At 38.6% G+C, this 22,640-nt stretch overlaps 1 protein-coding gene across 1 annotated transcript in view; it reads right to left on the minus strand.

The window, feature by feature from the left end:
• KANSL1 (KAT8 regulatory NSL complex subunit 1) overlaps window positions 1-22,640 on the minus strand; it is a 126,499-nt gene that overhangs the window by 35,054 nt on the left and 68,805 nt on the right. Inside the window, exons 3-5 of the mRNA XM_007456802.1 lie at window positions 18,676-18,777; window positions 9,970-10,082; window positions 8,984-9,179 (exon numbers count right to left, since the gene is read on the minus strand). Coding sequence (XP_007456864.1) covers window positions 8,984-9,179; window positions 9,970-10,082; window positions 18,676-18,777 — 411 coding nt within the window. The remainder of the gene's footprint in view (window positions 1-8,983; window positions 9,180-9,969; window positions 10,083-18,675; window positions 18,778-22,640) is intronic.

A 22,640-nucleotide genomic window follows, 5' to 3' on the forward strand; every position in this document is an offset into this window, starting at 1 on the left:
GGGCTTCCCTGGTGGCGCAGTGCTTGAGAGTCCGCCTGCCGATGCAGGAGACGCGGGTTCGTGCCCCGTTTCGGGAAGATCCCACATGCCGCGGAGCGGCTGGGCCCGTGAGCCATGGCCACTGAGCCTGCGCGTCCGGAGCCTGTGCTCCGCAAATGGGAGAGGCCACAACAGTGAGAGGCCCGCATAACACAAGGAAAAAAAAAAAAAAGAATTCTGTGTTCCCTTAATACTGTAATGGCATTAATTCTCTCTGAAGGAATTCCCATTAAGAACCCAATGCAGCAGAAGCAAGAAGAACTACAATCCTGCAGCCTGTGGAACAAAAACCACATTCACAGAAAGACAGACAAGATGAAAAGGGAGAGGGCTACGTACCAGATGAAGGAACAAGATAAAACCCCAGAAAAACAACTAAATGAAGTGGAGATAGGCAACCTTCCAGAAGAAGAATTCAGAAGATGCAAGAAATGTTTAACAAAAACTTAAAAGAATTAAAGAACAAATAAATAATACAATAAGTGAACAATACAATAACTGAAATGAAAAATACACTAGAAGGAACCAATAGCAGCAGAATAACTGAGGCAGAAGTACAAGTAAGTGACCTGGAAAACAGAATGGTAGAATTCACTGCTCCAGAACAGAATAAAGAAAAAAGAATGAAAAGAAATGAAGACAGCCTAAGAGACCTCTGGGACAACATTAAACACAGCAACATTCACATTACAGGGGTCCCAGAAGGAGAAGAGAGAGAGAAAGGACCTGAGAAAATATCTGATGAGATTATAGTTGAAAACTTCCCTAACATGGGAAAGGAAATAGCCACCCAAGTCCAGGAAGCACAGAGAGTCCCCTACAGGATAAACCCAAGGAGAAACATGCCGAGACACATAGTAATCAAATTGGCAAAAATTAAAGACAAAGAAAAATTACTGAAAGCAGCAATGGAAAAATGACAAATAACATAGAAGGGAACTCCCATAAGGTTAAGAACTGATTTCTCAGCAGAAACTCTACAAGTCAGAAAGGGAGTGGCATGAAAGGGAAGAAAGAACCTACAACCAAGATTACTCTACCCGGCAAGGATCTCATTCAGATTCGATGGAGAAATCAAAAGCTTTACAGACAAGCAAACGCTAAGAGAATTCAGCACCACAAAACCAGCTCTACAACAAATGCTAAAGGAACTTCTCTAAGTGGGAAACACAACAGAAGAAAAGGACCTAGAAAAACAAACCCAAAACAATTAAGAAAATGGTAATAGGAACATACACATCAATAATTACCTTAAACATGAATGGATTAAATGCTCCAACCAAAAGACACAGGCTTGCTGAATGGATACAAAAACAAGACCCATATATATGCTGTCTACAAGAGACCCACTTCAGACCTAGGAACACATACAGACTGAAAGTGAGGGGATGGAGCAAGATATTCCATAAAAATGGAAATCAAAAGAAAGCTGGAGTAGCAATACTCATACCAGATAAAATGGACTTTAAAGAATGTTACAAGAGACAAGGAAGGACACTACATAATGATCAAGGGATCAATCCAAGAAGAAGATACATGCACCCAACATAGAAGCACCTCAATACATAAGGCAACTGCTAACAGCTATAAAAAAGGAAATCGACAGTAACACAATAGTAGTGGGGTACTTTAACACCTCACTTACACCAATGGACAGATCATTCAAACAGAAAATTAATAAGGAAACACAAGCTTTAAATGACACAATAGACCAGATAGATTTAATTGATATTTATAGGACATTCCATCCAAAAACAGCAGATTACACTTTCTTCTCAAGTGCACACGGAACATTCTCCAGGACAGCTCACATCTTGGGTCACAAATAAAACCTCATTAAATTTAAGAAAACTGAAATCATATCAAGCATCTTTTCTGACCATAATGCTATGAGATTAGAAATCAATTACAGGGGAAAAAAAGGAAAAAACACAAACACATGGAGACTAAACAATACGTTACTAAATAACCAAGAGATCACTGAAGAAATCAAAAAATACCTAGAGACAAATGACAATGAAAACACGACGATCCAAAACCCATGGGATGCAGCAAAAGCAGTTCTAAGAGGGAAGTTTATAGCTACACAAGCCTACCTCATGAAACAAGAAAAATCTCAAATAAACAATCCAAACTTACACCTAAAGGAACTAAAGAAAGAAGAACAAACAAATCCCAAAGTTAGCAGAAGGAAAGAAATCATAAAGATCAGAGCAGAAATAAATGAAATAGAAACAAAGAAAACAATAGCAAAGATCAATAAAACTAAAAGCTGGTTCTTTGAGAAGATAAACAAAATTGATGCACCATTAGCCAGACTCATCAAGAAAAAGAGGGAGAGGACTCAAATCAATAAAATTAGAAATGAAAAAGGAGAAGTTACAACAGACACTGCAGAAATACAAAGCATCCTAAGAGACTACTACAAGCAACTGTATGCCAATAAAATGGGACAACCTGGAAGAAATGGACAAATTCTTAGAAAGGTATAACCTTCCAGAACTGAACTAGGAAGAAACAGAAAATATGAACAGACCAATCACAAGTAATGAAACTGAAACTATGATGAAAAATCTTCCAACAAACAAAAGTCCAGGACCAGACGGCTTCACAGGTGAATTCTATCAAACATTTAGAGAAGAGCTAACACCCAATCTTCTCAAACTCTCCCAAAAAACTGCAGAGGAAGGAACACTCCCAAACTCATTCTATGAGGCCACCATCACCCTGATACCAAAACCAGACAAACATACTACAAAAAAAGAAAGTTACAGACCAAGATCACTGATGAATATAGATGCAAAAATCCTCAACAAAATACTAGCAAACAGAATCCAACAACACATTAAAAGGATCGTACATCATGATCAAGTGGGATTTATCCCAGGGATGCAAGGATTCTTCAATATACACAAATCAATGTGATACACCATATTAACAAACTGAAGAACAAAAACCATATGATCATCTCAATAGACGCAGAGAAAACTTTTGACAAAATTCAACACCCATTTATGATAAAAAACCCTCCAGAAAGTGGGCATAGAGGGAACTTACCTCAACATAATAAAGGCCATATACAACAAACCCACAGCAAACATCATTGTCAATGGTGAAAACCTGAAAGCATTTCCTCTAAGATCAGGAACGAGACAAGGATGTCCACTCTCACCACTATTACTCAACATAGTTTTGGAAGTCCTAGCCACGGCAATCAGAGAAGAAAAAGAAATAAAAGGAATACAAATTGGAAAGAAGAAGTAAAACTGTCACTGTTTGCAGATGACATGATACTACACATAGAGAATCCTAAAGATGCCACCAGAAAACTACTAGAGCTAATCAATGAATTTGGTAAAGTTTCAGGATACAAAATTAATGCACAGAAATCTCTTGCATTCCTATACACTAATGGTGAAAAATCTGAAAGAGAAATTAAGGAAACACTCTCATTTACCACTGCAACAAAAAGAATAAAATACCTAGGAATAAACCTACCTAGGGAGACAAAAGGCCTGTATGCAGAAATCTATAAGACACTGATGAAAGAAATTAAAGATGATACCAACAGATGGAGAGATATACCATGTTCTTGGATTGGAAGCATCAATACTGTGAAAATGACTATACTACCCCAAGCAATCTACAGATTCAATGCAATCCCTATCAAACTACCAATGGCATTTTCTACAGAACTAGAACAAAAAATCTTAAAATTTGTATGGAGACACAGAAGACCCCGAATAGCCAAAGCAGCCTTGAGGGAAAAAAAACGGAGCTGGAGAAATCAGACTCCCTGACTTCAGACTATACTACAAAGCTACAGTAATCAAGACAATATGGTACTGGCAGAAAAACAGAAATATAGATCAATGGAACAAGATAGAAAGCCCAGAGATAAACCCACGCACCTATGGTCAAGCAATCTACGACAAAGGAGGCAAGGATATACAATGGAGAAAAGACAGTCTCTTCAATAAGTGGTGCTGGGAAAACTGGACAGCTACGTGTAAAAGAATGAAATTAGAACACTCCCTAACACCATACACAAAAACTTAAAATGGATTAGAGACCTAAATTTAAGACTGGACACTATAAAACTCTTACAGGAAAATATAGGAAGAACACTCTGACATAAATCACAGCAAGATCTTTTTTGATCCACCTCCTGGAGTAATGGAAATAAAAACAAAAATAAACAAACGGGACCTAATGAAACTTAAAAGCTTTTGCATAGCAAAGGAAACCACAAAGACGACGAACACACAACCCTCAGAATGGGAGAAAATATTTGCAAACGAATCAACGGACAAAGGATTAATCTCCAAAATATATAAACAGCTCATGCAGCTCAATATTAAAAAAACAAACAACCCAATCCAAAAATGGGCAGAAGACCTAAATAGACATTTCTCCAAAGAAGACATCAGATGGCCAAGAAGCACATGAAAAGCTGCTCAACATCACTAATTATTAGAGAAATGCAAATCAAAACTACAATGAGGTATCTATCACCTCACACCAGTTAGAATGGGCATCATCAGAAAATGTACAAACAACAAATGCTGGAGAGGGTGTGGAGAAAAGGGAACCCTCCTGCACTGCTGGTGGGAATGTAAATTGATACAGCCACTATGGAGAACAGTATGGAGGTTCCTTAAAAAACTAAAAACAGAATTACCATATGGCCCAGTGATCCCACTACTGGGCATATACGCAGAGAAAACCATAATTTAAAAAGACACATGCACCCCAATATTCATTGCAGCACTATTTACAATAGCCAGGTCATGGAAGCAACCTACACACCCATCAACAGATGAATGGATAAAGAAGATGTGGTACATATATACAATGGAATATTACTCAGCCATAAAAAGGAACGAAATTGGGTCATTTGTAGAGACATGGATGGATCTAGAGACTGTCATACAGAGTGAAGTTAGAAAGAGAAAAACAAATATCGTACATTAACACATATATGTGGAACCTAGAAAAATGGTACAGATGAACTGGTTTGCAGGGCAGAAACTGAGACACAGATGTAGAGAACAAACGTATGGACACCAAGGGGGGAAAGCAGCGGGTGGTGGTGGTGGTGGTGTGATGAACTGGGAGATTCGGATTGACATGTATACACTGATATGTATAAAATGGATGACTAATAAGAACCTGCTGTATAAAAAAATAAATAAAATAAAATTAAAAAAGACAAAACAAAGCAAGGCTTTGAATACATTTCAGGGAAGAGAAAAGCACCAAAATAGGAAATATTCAACTCTGTCTGTTTGAAATGGTAATTATTTCACCTTCTAATTATGAAAATAAAGCACCATTAAAAAAAAATTAACTTAGAAATCTTAGTGTATGTTGTGGTAATCAGAATGCAATGCAATGTGTTACTTTTATTGGCTCACAGACACTGCAACATCTGATAGAGAATTTGCCAAGAACAAAAATTAATTGAAATCCATCATAATTTAAAGACATTCCAAAAATCTTAGTGCAAAATCCAAGCCACCTTTGTTTAATAAAAAAACAAAGAAACGAACAAGCAAAAAAACCCCAAAAAAACAATTCAATGGTTATGGAGGAAGTCCACTCTGAAAGTAAGGCTCTATCATCATTATCTGTTAATCACAGAATATTAGTTTAAAGTATTTTTAAAAATTCTTTTGGCTTGAAGACAGTTTATAAATAAAATATTAGGGCTTCTACTTCTATTTACTTTATCTCAGCCTTTCAAAATTTATTTTGTATGTGTTTTATAATGCATATATAAAACACTCCCATAGAAGTTTAGAGGCTATTGTCCTAAGCACTAGGTGATTTCTGAGTACTCTGCCACTAGAAAGTAAGCTCCATGAGGGCAAGGACTTTTGTTCACCAATGAAACCCAGGTGTGCTGGAACACCGTGGGGACCCAAAACTGCTGAATAAATTTGCTTGGCAAATCTATCACCTCAAAATGGTAGAGGGCAAGGTACTTGCTCAACAGCAAATATCACTGAGCAAGGATCCACTGAAGACACAGTGAGCAACTAAGACAGAGAGAATGGCCTTTGTCTCCAACTTTGGCAGAACTCCAGCATTATTGCTATCATCAGCAAATGGTTCATTTCCCAAACTAAACTTATTTATTTGTCTTATTTTCCATGCAGTTTACTTCTGCATGTCAGAATGATTGTTTTAGACACCGGCATTGGAACCAAAGGGTCTTTAGTATGCTTTGTATGTCTCCCCCTTGTTGTAAACATTTATATGTACTACCTTCAAAAGTACATCAGTCTGGGGGCATGAACAAGAAGAAACTACTGTCAACTGCAACAAAGAAGCCTTGCTACTTCACAGATATAAAAGAAAAGAATCCAGGAGGCCAATCTATACTTCAGAAAAATTTTAACACACCCTTAGATGTCATGGCACCATGGCTAGCAACTGCTGAAACAGAGAAAGGACACTATTTCCCCATGAGGCGATGTTGTTGGTAGGTTTCTGTTAAAAGCATCAAGGGCATGGCCAAAATCTACTTTCTTATACTTAGAAGTAATATACCGTTTTCTTTGCTTTCCCAATATCAACTCTTCAAAACGGTTCAGAAAATAATTTAGATTTATATGACTATTAATAAAAAATTGATTCAAATGTCCATATGAGAAACCCACAAAATTCTTTTCTGGTATTTTGGTAATTCAGGCAATCTGAGGAATAGACAAGAGAGAAATGGTACAGCCTAATAGTTAATTTTCACTAATAATACTTTCCTTTAAAAAAAAAAGATCATGGCAAGGGACTTCCCTGGTGGCACAGTGGTTAAGAATCCACCTGCCAACGCAGGGAACATGGGTTTGAGCCCTGGTCTGGGAAGATCCCACATGCCACAGAGCAACTAAGCCTGTGAGCCACAACTAGTGAGCCTGTGCTCTAGAGCCCACGAGCCACAACTACTGAAGCCCACGCACCTAGAGGCCGTGCTCCACAACAATAGAAACCACCGCAATGAGAAGCCTGCACACCTCAACTAAGAGTAGCCCCCGCTCTCTGCAGCTAGAGAAAGCCTGCGCACAGCAACGAAGACCCAACACAGCCATAAATGAATGAATGAATGATCATGGCAAAATTATAGTCCAAATGCATACTATAACAAAAAAAGCCAAGCAGTGAAAATCTACTGTCCAAATATTAATGCTTCCAACAATTATCTCCTCTCCCTTGTCCTCAGTTTTCTCACCAGCAAATATACTGTAATAGCATTATCTTAAGAAACATTCTCTTTCAGTCAAACAGGTTATTTCTCTGTTCTCCTTTAAAGAAATACTCTTTGAAAGTGTTATCTATGATGGTTCCCTCAATTCCTTCCGTTCCATTCTCTCCTGAACCTGATCCAATCAGAATTTCACTCTTCTACCTCTAACAAAACTGCTTACAAAGGTCTCAAGCAACCCTGGCCCCACGAAATCCTATGGTCAATTCTTAGTCTTCACCTAACTTGACCCATCTGCAGCATCTAACAGAGATGATCATTCCCTCCTTTCTGAAACATTTTCTTCACTTGCCTTCCACATACCACACTCTCTTGGTTTTACTTCTGCTTCACTGGTCACTCCTTCCCAGTTTCTTATCTTTCACATCTCCAAAGACTTGGAATAAAAAAATGTTATCAAGGCTGAATTCCAACTGAGTTCCCCACCATTCCCTATTCCCTTCCTCTGCTGCATTTTTCTCCCCAGAACTTAACACTATAGAACATACCATATACTTGATTTTTTTTTTTTTTGGTGGGGGGAGATACGCGGGCCTCTCACTGCTGTGGCCTCTCCCGTTGCGGAGCACAGGCTCAGAGGCCGTGGCTCACGGGCCCAGCCGCTCCACGGCATGTGGGATCTTCCCGGACTGGGGCACGAACCTGTGTCCTCTGCATCGGCAGGCGGACTCTCAACCACTGCGCCACCAGGGAAGCCCCCATATACTTCATTTTATTGCTTTATTTTCTGTCTCTACCCATTAGGTTATTTCATGAGGGTAAGAATTTTTGTCTGTTTTGTTTAGTGTTGTATTCTCAGTGCATAGAACAGATCTAGCTTATTGTAGGAACTCAAAAAAAGATCTGTTGAATGAGTGAATGAATTAATAAAAATAAAAGGGTAAACAGCAAGAGTCATCTTGTACTAGTAACTTAGCAGCCAGATACCCCAATAAGCAAATTATATACATTTCAGTTAATCCTGAAACAACCCTATGAGATCTCTGAGGCACTGTGGGGTGGGGTGGGGTGTTAACATGCCCCAAACACAAACTACTAAGTGGCAGTGCCATGATTCAAACCCAAGTCTGTCCTCTTCAAAGTTAATGCTCTTAATCACTGCATGGTATTATTTTCACTGGAGTACTATTTCGTTGGTTTTGAACTAAATCCAACCCTGCTATTTGAAGAGTCAGCAATCAAGTTTCCTGTAGTTGTAAAATAATCTCCATTTTGTCTGTGAAGACAAACATTCGTTTAGTATCATCAACTTAGAAATTTTAATGGAGATTCTTATTTTAAAGGAAAGCATTCCACATTGCCATTTTCAGCGATAACAGTATAAGTGAGAAGACACACCGCTCTCCTTCAAAGTGTTGATGGCAGAACTTCCAACTTCCTCTCTCCCATTTCTATTAACATCTCAAGCCAATGGTTTCCAAACCTGGCTGAAGAGTCACCTAGGAGCTTTTTGTTTTCTGAAAACAAGATTCCCAGGCCCAACTCCAGAGCAACGAAACCAGCATCTCTAGGAAACAGGGCTCAGGAACCTAGTATTTTTTAAAGCTCTGCAGGAAGCCTTGGTGGTTAGCCAAGTTTGGAAAACACTGGTTAAAAGAACCAAAGCTGGCAAGAAACTAGTACCTCTATCTGAGCATCTGGCTCACTGTTTAACAGTGACCAAGTCTCACTGGTACTGACCTTCTTGGAAAGAGGCACGATGCTGTTGGGTCGAACAAGCCTCCGTTTCTTACAGCTCAGCACAGGACGTGTTCGAGCTGCCACACAGGTGCCATCAGTTGATGAAGAAACTAGATTCAGTCTTTGCTTTTTATGCAGTTGTTCCTCAGCATCAGAGTTGTCACCTGGAATGTGGTCTGCCAAGACAGGCTGAAGACTACACAAGGGGAAGGAAGAATATTCACTTCTTATAAGACAAAAGGAAACAAAGCCTTTAATACTTATTCAACCACCTCTACTTGCAAACGTTCACAGACACAAACGTGTTCTAGAGCACACAGAGGTCACCTCTTGATGCTGATGTCTGTTAATCTAAGTGGCTACGCAGTATCTGTGCTTATTTTTAAGGTGCTCTTGGTGGATGTTACTCTACCATGTCTGAAAAATGCAAAAGTCAATAAGTGAACTCAGGTTCTAGTGATTAAGTTCTCTTCTACAACAAAAACATGAATTCTTAAAAGTCTAGAAAATTGCAACTGGTAAGAATATTTTTAATATATATTGAGAATCAGTTCTCCTGTGAAACTTGTCTATTAGGGATGTGTACTCATTGTTCACTTGCAGAAGGATTCCTCGATCTTTCATAAACACAGATTTACAGCCTTTAGGGATCTAATCTGTTCTACAGCAGAGGATTTTATGTAAATATTTCTGAGGAATTCTACCAAGACAGGACCAATCACAATGATTCATAATAACTTTAGGACTTTTAATTTTTCTCCATGCTGAGTCGATATTAGGCCGCAGTAAGTAACAGGAAAATACATTAGGAGGCTACTTAAAATATACTTGCTACAGTAGGAGGAGGCATGCACAATATTATGAAGTGATAAGGTTTCTGCTTCTTTAAACCAGGGTTACTCCTGGCTAGGGATAATTAAGAGCCTCAAATCCATCTTTCACAAGCCTGCTGAATAAAAGAAGTATGCAGAACAGATAAAACTTACGTATTAATAACTCCATTGACAGGTCTCAATGCTCCACATGATTTAGTAGACAATGACTCTGAAGGATGACCAGAGGCACCATGGTTTTCCAGTGGTTGAGAAACAGACTCAATCTTAATGAGAAGAAAAATGAAAATATACTATCAACATTTAACCAACAGCACCAGCCTGAAAAGCAGCACCATTTCATTTTAATGAAATACCTAAAATTTCTGATGACCAACTTGAAAAAAAACTCATTTATGGAACACATTTAAGTGTTTCTTGGATTTGTGTCTCCTGGGCTGCAGTCCTCACAAATCCCAAATAAATGCATTTTTTGGCCTTAAAAAAACCAAAACCAAAATCACTCGTATGATTGAGGAAGAAAGAAAATAATTAAGAGAATCAGCTTTCGAGATTTTGCTTTGGCAAAATTTGGAGAATTTGCTTTGGAGGGAAGGGTTAGGAATTAAGATATTTAACAGACCAAAAGTAGTAAAGTGCCTACTGACAGGGAAATGACCTAATGACTCCATGGAACAGAAGCACAGCAAAACAATTATATAGTACCAAGAGTCAAGTTTTCAACCTAAGGGTCAAGAAGGGTACATAAGTTCAGTAGGAAGACAACTAAGAGGAAATTTAAATGTAGTTAATATCTGCTTAACTTCGCAGTGTATGCTGGAAGCTTGTTTCCAGAAAACCATACTCTCTCTCACTTTCTCACTCTCTCTCTATATATATTTCACCCCTGTGATAAAAGAAATAGAAACAATTAATAAAATGACAATGAATAACTAATAATTACCTAATGCTATCAGGTAGTAACTTTGGACTATACAAATACAGCTGACCCTCAAACAACTTTTGGATTTGAAGTGCAGGAATCCATTTATACGTGGATATGTTTCAATAGTAAATACTAAAGTATTACACAGTCTGTGGTTGGTTGAATCTGCAGATGTGGAGGAACTGTGGATAGGGAGGGCTGACTATACATTATACGTGGATTAAATCCCATGTTGTTCAAGAGTCAATTGTATATGCTTACAATATAAAATGAAAAAAGGGAGGTAGGAAAAAAATTTGGAAAAGTTGGAATTTCACTATTTCAAAAGAAATTATATATTTACTAGGCTAAAAGGGGTAGGGGCAGCCATGAGATGTCAATCACATGGAGTGTCTGAGGTATTGGCAATAAAGCCACAGCTCAGTTATCCCTCGGCTCTGGGAGTTGTTGGAATACCACAGAATGGCTGTGGTCTTTGTCTCTGCCTTACACTCAAACTGACTTTGGGGTGTTTTGACATCCCCTTTCCTGTAACTGCTACCAATATATATCAAAGCCAATATTTTGAGGCTGAAATTCTATTTATCAGTATTGTTATATTTCTCTTTTGATCTTTTTACCCCTAAGGAGAAAACACCAAAGGATCTGAAGACCTGAGAACAGTCTCAAGAAAGGACAATACATTGGGAAGCTAATTTTAAAAATTTAATACAAATTATCCAAAACGTTAGATCAGGGTATACAAACAGACAAGACACATGAGTAAATTACAATGAGTAAACACTGGGAAAGTGTTCTGTCTTCCCTGTTAGATACCCTGTACATTTACTGGTATATCTTGAACAATTATATTAGTCAACACCACCAGAATTATGGTAAATTTGGCTCATGTACTCATTGCCTTAAAAGCCACACTGATTTCCTCATGGAAAGTAATGTGTAAGAGTTATAAAGATGTTCATGTCTTCTGACAAAGTATTTCACTCATCCTTAAAATCTATCTTAAAGAAATAACTGAACAAAACATACCCCCAAATCTTACACACAAAGCTTGTCACTGCAATGATATGGATCAATAACTTAAATGCTCAACACCTGGGGCATAGTTATAAAATGTGGTACACCAAATCAGAATATTGAAGATAATCATAAAGGATATTTCCTCTTCCTTTACCCAGAAGAATATTTAAATATAGAAAACAATAGGCAGAAATGATTTTGGAAAGGGGCTCAATTCAAAATATTTTTAATATAATTGTGGCGACTAAAAATATATGTACACAGATAATGACAAGGTAAAAATAGTGTTAAAGAGGCAGAATAGAGACTTCACTGGTGGCACAGTGGTTAAGAATCTGCCTGCCAATGCAGGGGACACGGGTTCAAGCCCTGGTCTGGGAAGATGCCACATGCCGCAGAGCAACAAAGCCCGTGCACCACAACTACTGAGCCCACGCTCTAGAGCCTGGGAGCCACAACTACTGATCCCATGTGCCACAACTACTGAAACCCGCGTGCCTAGAGCCCGTGCTCCACAACAACAGAAGCCACCTCAATAAGAAGCCTGCGCACCACAACGAAGAGTAGCCCCCGCTCGCCGCAACTAGAGAAAGCCCACATGCAGCAACAATGACCCAGTGCAGCCAAAAATAAATAAATAAAAGTTTTTTAAAAAGAGGCAGAATAGGACCATTTGAAGTTTTCTTTACATTTAGATAATATCTTTAACATTAAAAAAAAAACCCAGATAAACCCAATACCCTCCTAAGTGCTAATGAGGATTTACCATTCAGGGAACACCTTAAAAAGCCCAAACAAGCATTATGATATGACAAAGGACAGAAAGATTTAAGATTCAGGCTGCTGTTAACTAGGAGATGTGTGACTCCAGCCATGTTACAGCTTTCCTAGATTTCTGAAGTTCTGGTTTGGATGAAAAAGTTTCCTTTCAACATGAAAACGCTGTGACTATGAACTTTTTGGTGTTGATCTGAAGAACTTCTGTCAACTTTATATTCACTTAAAACAATAGCTTTTAGCATTAAATTATGACAGAGATCTGGTTTATATATCTACATGTTTTACAAGGTGCCACGTTTAAGCAATAGGTTGACTCTCATTTGATTAAGATTTATTTTCTAGGGATTATGGAGAACTAACCACCAGGATACCTGTCAAGACAAACTGTTGCCATTCTTTAACAAAATCTCATTTCAAAACAAGTTTACTTTTCTTGGCTAATAATCTATCCTTGTTTTTCATGCCTACAGATATATAAGTATATTTAAAGGCCGTTAATCTTCAATGTGTATTCTATTATTTTTCTTAGAGGAACTTGGAACTTTCCTGGGGGTAATCCAGCCCCAAAATTAAAATAGAAGTCAACAGGCAAAAGGTTATTTAAGCACAGAAATGCTTGTCAAGGATACAGAAGCACATAGCAATTAAGAGCATCAAAGTCAGAGAGGAAACGTGCTTGAATTCCAATCCCAACCATACAAGGAGGCACTGAATATTTAGAAGGATCTGCTTAGAAACCTTGGGATATCCTACATGTAATCACCCTGAGATCTAAAGCAGGGCACTGGGGCAACTAGGTTCATCATTCATTCTCAAATTCAAAGAGCTTAAAATATTAACTCCAATCCTCTAATAGTGTTTCATCTAGAAAAAGAAAAACACACCTCACAAACACATGTAATTTTACTTAGAGTTTCTTAAATGCATTCACATTGCTTTAAGAAAAAGTGAACACTCCTTATCTTGCAGTCCAAAAGACTGCAAAGACAGGGTAGAGAAACATTAACAAACACTTCACAAATATTAAATCCACACATTAATTTAAGCCTGATTGTTATTACTGCAGTGGTTTACATCATTAATATTTTCAGGAAACTAAAGCATGACTCAGATATTTGCCATCCAATGGGAAACTGTAAATAGGAGTTGTTATAGAGCTTCTCTTGAGTTTTATGTGATGTTCAGATACACTCTGAGGGTACATGCGTCCCACAGCCAGAAAAGAACAGAAAAGGTGAAGTGAAGTAGTAGGTAGAGTGCTTCTGTAATCCCTCCTTTTTCTAAAGCAGAGCCCCTGGGATTACCTTTTGGGGAAATCTTAGAGTTAAAGGTAGCAAGCAGGGTTACTGAAGTGATTTTTTTTCCTTGACTGAAAGGGCCAGATGTATGGAATAACACAGCAGTGAGATTCTATTTGTTATTCTTATAAAGTAGGCATCTGTTTGATTCATTACTCCACCTTCTTGGCCAGAACAATTAAGTGTGACAAAGAGCCCTTAAAGAAAAACTAGATTAAATTAAGGTTTATTTGGGGGGCGGGATTTTTCTGGGGTCTGAGAACCCATGTTCACTGAATTTGTTTTACTAAAAAGTAGAGAAAGTAAAGGGGTAAAAATCAAAAGGCACACAACTTAAAAACACGTAATAAAATAAATCTCTAGGTGTGTACGCAAGATATGTGTGTATGTATCTTTACTTTAGTCATTCAAGTAACGCCATGCTGTAACTGTTTGAAATACCATTTTCCTTAGATGCACCATATTTGTTTGTCTAGAAAATTTAACCGTTCTGTTTTGGTTAGTTATTACCTTTCTGACAAACGTTATCAAAATGGAAAGAAAAGGCTAACTGAATGTAAGGAATTCAACTTTCATTTCTGGGTCAAAATGCTCTCCATCTCAATGTTACCCAGCATAGTCCTGCTTAAAATTACCAAAATACTGCTGGCCCATAAAGAGTATAACAGTCATTTCCATGAACTAGCACCACGGCCAAGAAATTGTGCTAAAGTGGAAGTGGAACTTTCTGAAAATTCCACTTCCACCAAGTTACTTACCTAGGCTTCAAATTCTGCATATGTAAAATGGGACTATGTGCCTCACTTTCCTATGTCTCTATATTGAGGTCAAAATATAATCTATAATTATATTAAAACAACTTTGGGAGATTAGGTTTGACATAAATACGCTACCATGGGTAAAACAGATAGCTAGTGGGAACCTGCTCTATAGCACAGGGAGCTCAGCTCGGTGCTCTGTGATGACCTATATGGGTGGGATGGCAGGGGGAGGGAGGTCCAAGAGAGAGGGGATATATATACACATATTGCTGATTCACTTCACTGTACAGCAGAAACTAACACAACACTGTAAAGCAATTATACTCCGATTAAAAAAAAAAGAAAGTTAAAAACAAAACTTTGAATTATTCGTTTCTAAAAATGCAACCAGCATCATGTTGTTACAAGTCCAGAGACTACTAAACCTAAGATCTGTATTTACCAACACTGTTGAAAATCTTTCTCTAGAATCTAGAGTAATACAGTAATTGCAAAAACAGCCTTATAAATTCTTACTGTTCAACTTATTTATCCACAGCCCAATTTATTTAAAAAATCCTAATTGGTCAGTCAGTGTTTTTTAATACTGTGGATCAAACGTTCCCCAGCCAGTATCTAACCCTCTACTCTCTATCTCAAAACCCTCATGGGGGCCAATGCACCATTCATTGTCCCTGATGACTGCAAAACTTCAAGGAAAAGAACACTGTTCCCGTGTAACCAATGGTAGGAAGATTATACCTTGAATGTTTAAAAAGAAAAAGCAATAGCTTACATTTTTGTATGCTTTACTTCTGGGAAAGCATTAGTCCTTTACTTAATAGTTCACTTGTTAACTCCATCAATTCCACAAAGCAAGGAAAGGTAAAAGAATGAGGCTTGGGACTTCCCTGGTAGTGCAGTGGTTAAGAATCCGCCTGCCAATGCAGGGGACACGGGTTTGATCCCTGATCCAGGAAGATCCTACACACCACGGAGCAATTAAGCCTGTGTGCCACAACTACTGAAGCCCGCGTGCCCTAGAGCCTGCACACCACAACTACTGAAGCCCATGCACCTAGAGCCCGTGCTCTGCAACAAGAGAAGCCACTGCAATGAGAAGCCCATACGCAGCAACGAAGACCCAATGCAGACCAAAAAAATGTTTTAAAGTGAGGCTTATTTTGCAAATAAAAGCAAACACAAATAATGATGTCATTTGTCAAAAGCCACAGAAGCAATGTTTTTGCTAAAACAAACAAAAAACCTCCTCAATTTCAAATCTACGGAAAGGAAGGATAATGCAAAAACTAATAAAACTGGCTACCTACAGGAGGTGGGAACACAATGGAAAGAAGGTGGAAATAGGAACAGGGCTATAGCCTTTTGTACAGCTTTAATTCTTAGCACAGTAGTAATGTTTTGCATACTCAAAAAATAATAAATATCAACTACTGTGTGTGTGGGCAACAAGAAGTGGAATACTATAGTAACAGAACGTAACTGTATCACAAAATAATTGCATAGTCACACTGAAAGGTGAACTAACCTAAGAACAACTTTGGGGAAATAGTATTTTGACGGTTTATTATAGTGCTAACATACTGTATACAATATTGTACTCTGGTTAGTAAAGATATTTCTCACAGGAGTATGAGCTGGCAATTATGAAACTATTTGGTACTAGGATTGAACAAATAAGTATCAATAAGGAAGGAGGAAGGCTGTGGTGTTAGACTGGTACTAGTATAAACTCATGGTTTTTAGTGTATATACAGATGGGTAGATAACAAAATATATGTGTGTGTATGCATGCAGCAGCATACATATATATATTTACTAGCTTTGTTGAGAAGTCCTAGATAGAAGCAATGACACCAAGTAGCAATGAGCACAACTAGTACCCAGATCTTGGTTTCAAAACCCTGTTCTCCAATAAAAAGAAGCAGGGCTGGAACAGGTAAAATACAAGAAAGATGAGCCTGGAACATTGTGGGGTGCCAGAAAGTGAGTGTTCAAAAAACAGGGGGCGGGGGGCATATTGAAAGGACACAGACGCCAATCTGAAAGAGGTCCCAATGCCAAAAGTTCAGACAACTGCAACTGAATAACTACTAATAGTAGTCGATTATAATCCATAATGTAAAATTAATATCCATAAAACCATCCTGAAATAAGTAACTGACTGATGGACGAAATAAATGAGGGAGAAAAGACAGCTCTTCCTAACAGAATTCCAATGAACAAATGTAGAAAACAGAAAACCACCATTTAGTAAACACCACAGCAATAATTACTGCAGTAATTTTGCAGGAAAAATCCACCAGTAGATGATAAAACTGTGGATTAAAGTATAATGAGCTGGACATATATACACTACCAAACGTAAGGTAGATAGCTAGTGGGAAGCAGCCGCATAGCACAGAGAGATCAGCTCAGTGCTTTGCGACCACCTAGAGGGGTGGGATAGGGAGGGTGGGAGGGAGGGAGACGCAAGAGGGAGGAGATGTGGGAACATATGTACATGTATAACTGATTCACTGTTATAAAGCAGAAACTCACACACCATTGTAAAGCAATTATACTCCAATAAAGATGTTAAATAAATAAATAAAAGAAATAAAAGGAAAGTATAATGAGCAACAGAAAAATGCATAGTATCCCCCCATGAGATAGTCATTCATTACAAAGGGAAAAATACTAACTTTATACAGTGGAGAAACCTGGCAGGCATCACATTAACCAAGTGAAAAAGCTATCACCATCATCTTGTACCCCTAATATGGTATACTGAGAAGGGCACAGTATCACTTCTGTGGAATTACTGCAAAAAATGCATAACCTTTAACGAAAAAACATCTGGCAACTCCATTCTGAGGAACATTACACATAATAACTTACCAATACTCTTGTGTCAAGGTCATGAAAGACAAAAACTGAGGTGCTCTCACACACTGGAAGAGACTTTAAAGAGATATGACAGGGCTTCCCTGGTGGCGCAGTGGTTGAGAGGCCGCCTGCCGAGGCAGGGGACGCGGGTTCGTGCCCCCCGGTCCGGGAAGATCCCACGTGCCGTGGAGCGGCTGGGCCTGTGAGCAAGGGCCGCTGAGCCTGCGCGTCCGGAGCCTGTGCTCCGCAACGGGGGAGGCCACAACAGTGAGAGGCCCGCGTACCGCAAAAAAAAAAGAAGAGAGATATGACAACTTTATGGAATGTGGAACTCTGGACCAAAAAAAGGCGGCATAAATGAGAAAATAAGTGAAACTGGAATAAAATCTGTAGTCTGCATCAATGTTAATTCCTCGTTTTGACACGGAACAATGGTTATGCAAGCTGTTAACGCTAGGGGAAGCAGGGGAAGGATATGTGGGGACTCTTGTGTACTTGCTTTTGCAACTTCTCTGTTAAGTCTAAAATCAAATTTCATTCATACACAAATCTAGGAGTTTTCCTTAGATCCAACTACTTAAAACAAGAAATGTTAATACTCATAAAAGCCCGTGACCTTTTGAGAAAAGTAAAAATATGAAAGAAATAAAGTAAAAGTGGTCTTGGAATTCAGAAGGAAAAGAAACTAATTTTGGTGTTCAGAGAAATAGGAAAAGGGAAGGAATTATGAAGAGGGATTTGAGCTAGGCTCTAAGGAAACAGAAGATTACAAAAAACGACAGCTTTATCCTCATTACAGAATTAAAGGGGGTAACTCAAACACCATTTTCAACATCTTTGTGAGTTAAACCTCTAGTCTGACCTTTCCATTTTATAGTGGCCCAGAAAGGTTACCTTACTTATCAAAGTTATCAGAGCCACATGGTCTCCTAATTCCCAGGAATATTCCATAATGTCACACTTGCTCTGGCTGTGTTGTCTTGAGAGTTAGAAGCTGCTTTTAAATTTTAAAGTCAGCTACACAACTGCTCGAGGGGCCCTGTGGTGCCCTATTTGGGAATTCAGGGCTTAAAATGCCAGAGGTGATAAAAGGGGATACAACCCCTTCCTTCAGCCAATGCAAGGATCCTTATTATAGAGAACAAACTATGCTGAAGCTACACCCCAAATTCTCACTCATTTTCCCTTTTCTGTCTTTTATACTTACCAATTTATCATTCCCATGATCTGTCTTCACCTCAGAACTAAGTGGAAGAAATAAGTCTGTTGTGTGCTCTGGGGGAGGTGCCTCTCCAAGAACTATCAACCCCTGCAGGACAGAGAGAAAAACAGCTTAAGTGGTGTAAGTTACAAATTTAATTTAGTAGTTAATATCAAGCGTAAGGGGCAGGGTGGGTCTGGTTTACCAGAGGCCTTTTCCTTTATCCTATGGTTCTGAAACAAAATATACCACCAGCAGCTTTGCTCTTCCAAGAGTGATTTCAACAAAAGGCCCTAGCAGTAGCCATGAATACAACCTAAGACTCAAACCCAAGCTTCCCCTTTCTTCCACTTGAATGTATGGACCTACATGGCTTGTAGCATCTTTTATTCACATCTTCCAGATCTGGGATCTTTATCAGAGTATGGTATTTTACACTATATCACCAACCAGACTATACCATATTAACAATAGCAATGCAGTTTTTCTACTTAACTTGATCAAAAATGTGGCTTAAGGATGACCAAACTAGAAATGCTACAATTATAAATGATGAGCTAAACCAACTATCTCTGAGCAAGCACAACCACCGGGTGAAACAAAGGTGGAACAGTCTCTATGGTCAGTATCTTAGAAACCAAAAACTTAAAACTGTTCCATAGACACCTGTTTCTCACAAGCATAAGCATTACTCCAGATTAGGTTCCTGCTTGACAATTTCAAGCTCAGATTTTACATTCATCCCAGAAAATAAAAAATGTAAAAAGAAATTTAAAATGACTCCACCAATCCTCTCCGTAGCCAGCATGGGCCCAGCTTGGTGAAGACAGAAGTTAGCTTACTATGAAAAATAAACAAAAGCCACAGACATGAATCTCCCATGAACACAAGTAGAGGTGACCAAAATCCAGTTATGACACTGTGTAACAGAAAGACTGGGATGCAAGTGCTCTTTGGTTCTCTTTCTCTGGTCTAGAAAATAAGGAGATCTGACTGATGAGAAGCTCTTAATGGAAATTTTGTATTAGAATCACTTGGGGGAAACCTTATCAAACTATACCTGCCCAGGTCCAACATCAAATCTACTCAGAAACTCTGAGGTAGGGAGCTGGGTATTCTGTTTTTAAAAAGCTTCCCTGGTACATCTTAATGCAAGCTCTAAACTGAAAAATACTAGACTCAATCATCTTGACTCAGCATCAGAATCCCCCAGAGAACATCCTAAAATATATCAACAGATTTCAGGGCCTAAAAACTTTGACTTATCAATTTGAGCTCCCTAGGCCATTATGACATAGGCTCTTGTGAGCCAATGAACCAAATGATCCTGTCCCTGGGGTTATTTCTAATACAAAAATCTCCGTGAAATACCGAGATGTAAGAGACTGGGGTTCCAGTGGTGGTTAAGAGGGAACAATGGAATTTTACCTCAGTTTAAAAGGGAAGAAAAACAGGACCTCCCCATCCGACCCCCCATAAGAGAAACAACAAGTTTCCTATTCTGGAATAAGACTATACATAGGCTATGTAGAAAATGCAGCAGAGACTCTGCAGAAAGAGGGAGAGGTTATTAAGAAAGCAAGAAACATTTGCCCTAGCTTTCAAAATGGGGTTTCTCTGGATAAAAGAACTCCTTTTTCACTGTTGTGGCCTCTCCCATTGCGGAGCACAGGCTCCGGACATGCAGGCTCAGCGGCCATGGTTCACGGGCCCAGCCGCTCCGCGGCATGTGGGATCTTCCCAGACCGGGGCACGAACCCGCGTCCCCTGCATTGGCAGGCGGACTCTCAACCACTGAGCCACCAGGGAAGCCCTGGCTAAAAGAACTTCTACAAAATATTTTCTTGTTTCAATCAGAAGCATAAAACAGACCTCACAAACTTTTCCATTTCAAAGTAAAAACTGTTTGTAAAAAGCAGCTATTTTGTACAACATTCCCTTCTCAGAATATTGCATTCAACATCTTCTCTGCTTAAGAGCCTAAACCACCTCCCCATCTCCTATATAAAGCTAGCCCAAACTCATCTTGGCATAGTCCATAATCCGTCCCTACCTTATTTATCTATTTCCAACTACTTTCTCCAAATATTGTTACACTAACTGCATTACCCCCTAAGAAAATGTCTGAATATATATGAAGTTGTTGAGAGCTGGGGGTTATTACAAAGTAGTAGGTAAAGAAATGCAACTAAAGGTTACAATACTACCTACTACCTGTTCTTATGTCTTTGTTTATACTGATTCTGCCCTTCTCTTACATTTATCTATCCAAAAGGTTATGCTTCAAAAAGCTTGTAAAGGCCAAGTCCCACCTCCTTCCAAGAAAACATCCCTGGTTTAACTGAGCCCCTTATTTTCTTTATCCACATTGCCAGACTTCCTAAAGCATTGTGATTTTATCTTACATTCTGTATATTTAAATCTCATTTTCAGAGCAGAACCTTAGGCCAAATTATTTATTTCATTTATTGTTGCCTCAATTTGTCATTTAAACGTTAACTAATGGTAAGATCCTTGAGGACTCAGACAAAATACAAATATATTCGAATCTCCCATATTCCCTAGCAGAGTTATACACCAAGAAAGGAAATGCATAATAATTATTTTTTGACTTTTATGTTAAAAACTTTTTGCCCTTGAATGAGAAAATATTAAGTTTATATTAACTATAGCTAGGAGCCTAAATAAATCCAACTATTAGGTATAAAGTTACTCCCTCAATTTTTCTTAGGTGAGAAGGTAAGTCAGGATAAAACAGCCAATATTTTCCAAAGGGAAATTTTTCTCCTTAAACTACCAAATAATTTCTAAAAAACACCTGAGAGACTACAAAGACACCCTCCTGTGAAAGCTTTAAAAGGCCTAGTAGGGACCATTTATTCCCCATCATTTTATAGACCCAGGGAGGATGCAGGTCGAAGGTCATGTCAATAGGCCAATCCGTGGCAGAACTAGGGATAAAAGCTGGGTTAGTTAGACCCAGCTAATCTTTGTTTTGGCTTTCATTCATTCAAATCAAGCCACCGTGTCTCCATTCATCAAACATTTTTTAGGTGCTGGGGGTACAGGAAAGAAAAAAGACATATCCTTCTCCCTACTCCTATCCAAACTCATCCCTCAAAGTGCTTACAATTCTAATACTGGGACAAAGACAAAATATCAACAATATGAGTAAGTAAATTTTATGTTGCACATTGGAAAGTGTTAAATGCTAAAAAACTAAAGGACAGTGAGAGGATAATAAAGTGGGAGTAGGCACTCTTTCATATTAGGCGGTCAGGGGAAAATGCACCGAGAAGGTGGTGTCTGAACAAATATTGGAAAGAAACTTGGGAACAAACTTTGGGAATATCTGCAGGAAGAGCTAATGCAGCAGTTTCAAGGTTGGAGCCAGCTTGATAACTTTAAGAACTGTAAGGAATTTGGTATGGCTGAAGGAAAATGAATGAGTGGAGTCTGAGGCAGAAGCTCAAGGCAGAGGAGGTAAGTGGGGGTGCAGGGCCTTGTAACTCCCTGTCTTTCAGCTTTTATGGCCAGATGGTAAATCACTGGAGAGTTTCAAGCAGAAGGGAGCAATGATCTGACTTATGGTTTAAAAGGATCAATTTGCTATTGTGTTGACATGTGGATGAGTGGATAGTAAACAGAGGAGCAGAAAGAACCGCTGTTGGACCGAAGTGGTTGGATTCTGTGTATGTGTGTGTGTGTGTGTGTGTGTGTGTACACACACACACACACACACATACATATTTGAAGACAAAATCAATCAGTTGTGCAAATATGCTTCTTGGGATGTGAGGGAAGAGAGTAGTCAGAGAGTTAGTAAAGGTTTCTGGCCTCTGCAACAATAGAGCTCCTATTAATCTGTTGAAAGGTCTTTTCAATGTGCATTAGTTTTAATCAAATCTATTTTTGCAAATATTTACTCAAGTGCTATGCTGGTTCATATGCTACCATTCACCCATGCATTC

Source organism: Lipotes vexillifer, unplaced genomic scaffold (genome assembly GCF_000442215.2).
Source record: "Lipotes vexillifer unplaced genomic scaffold, Lipotes_vexillifer_v1.1 scaffold299, whole genome shotgun sequence".
NCBI lineage: Eukaryota > Metazoa > Chordata > Mammalia > Artiodactyla > Lipotidae > Lipotes > Lipotes vexillifer.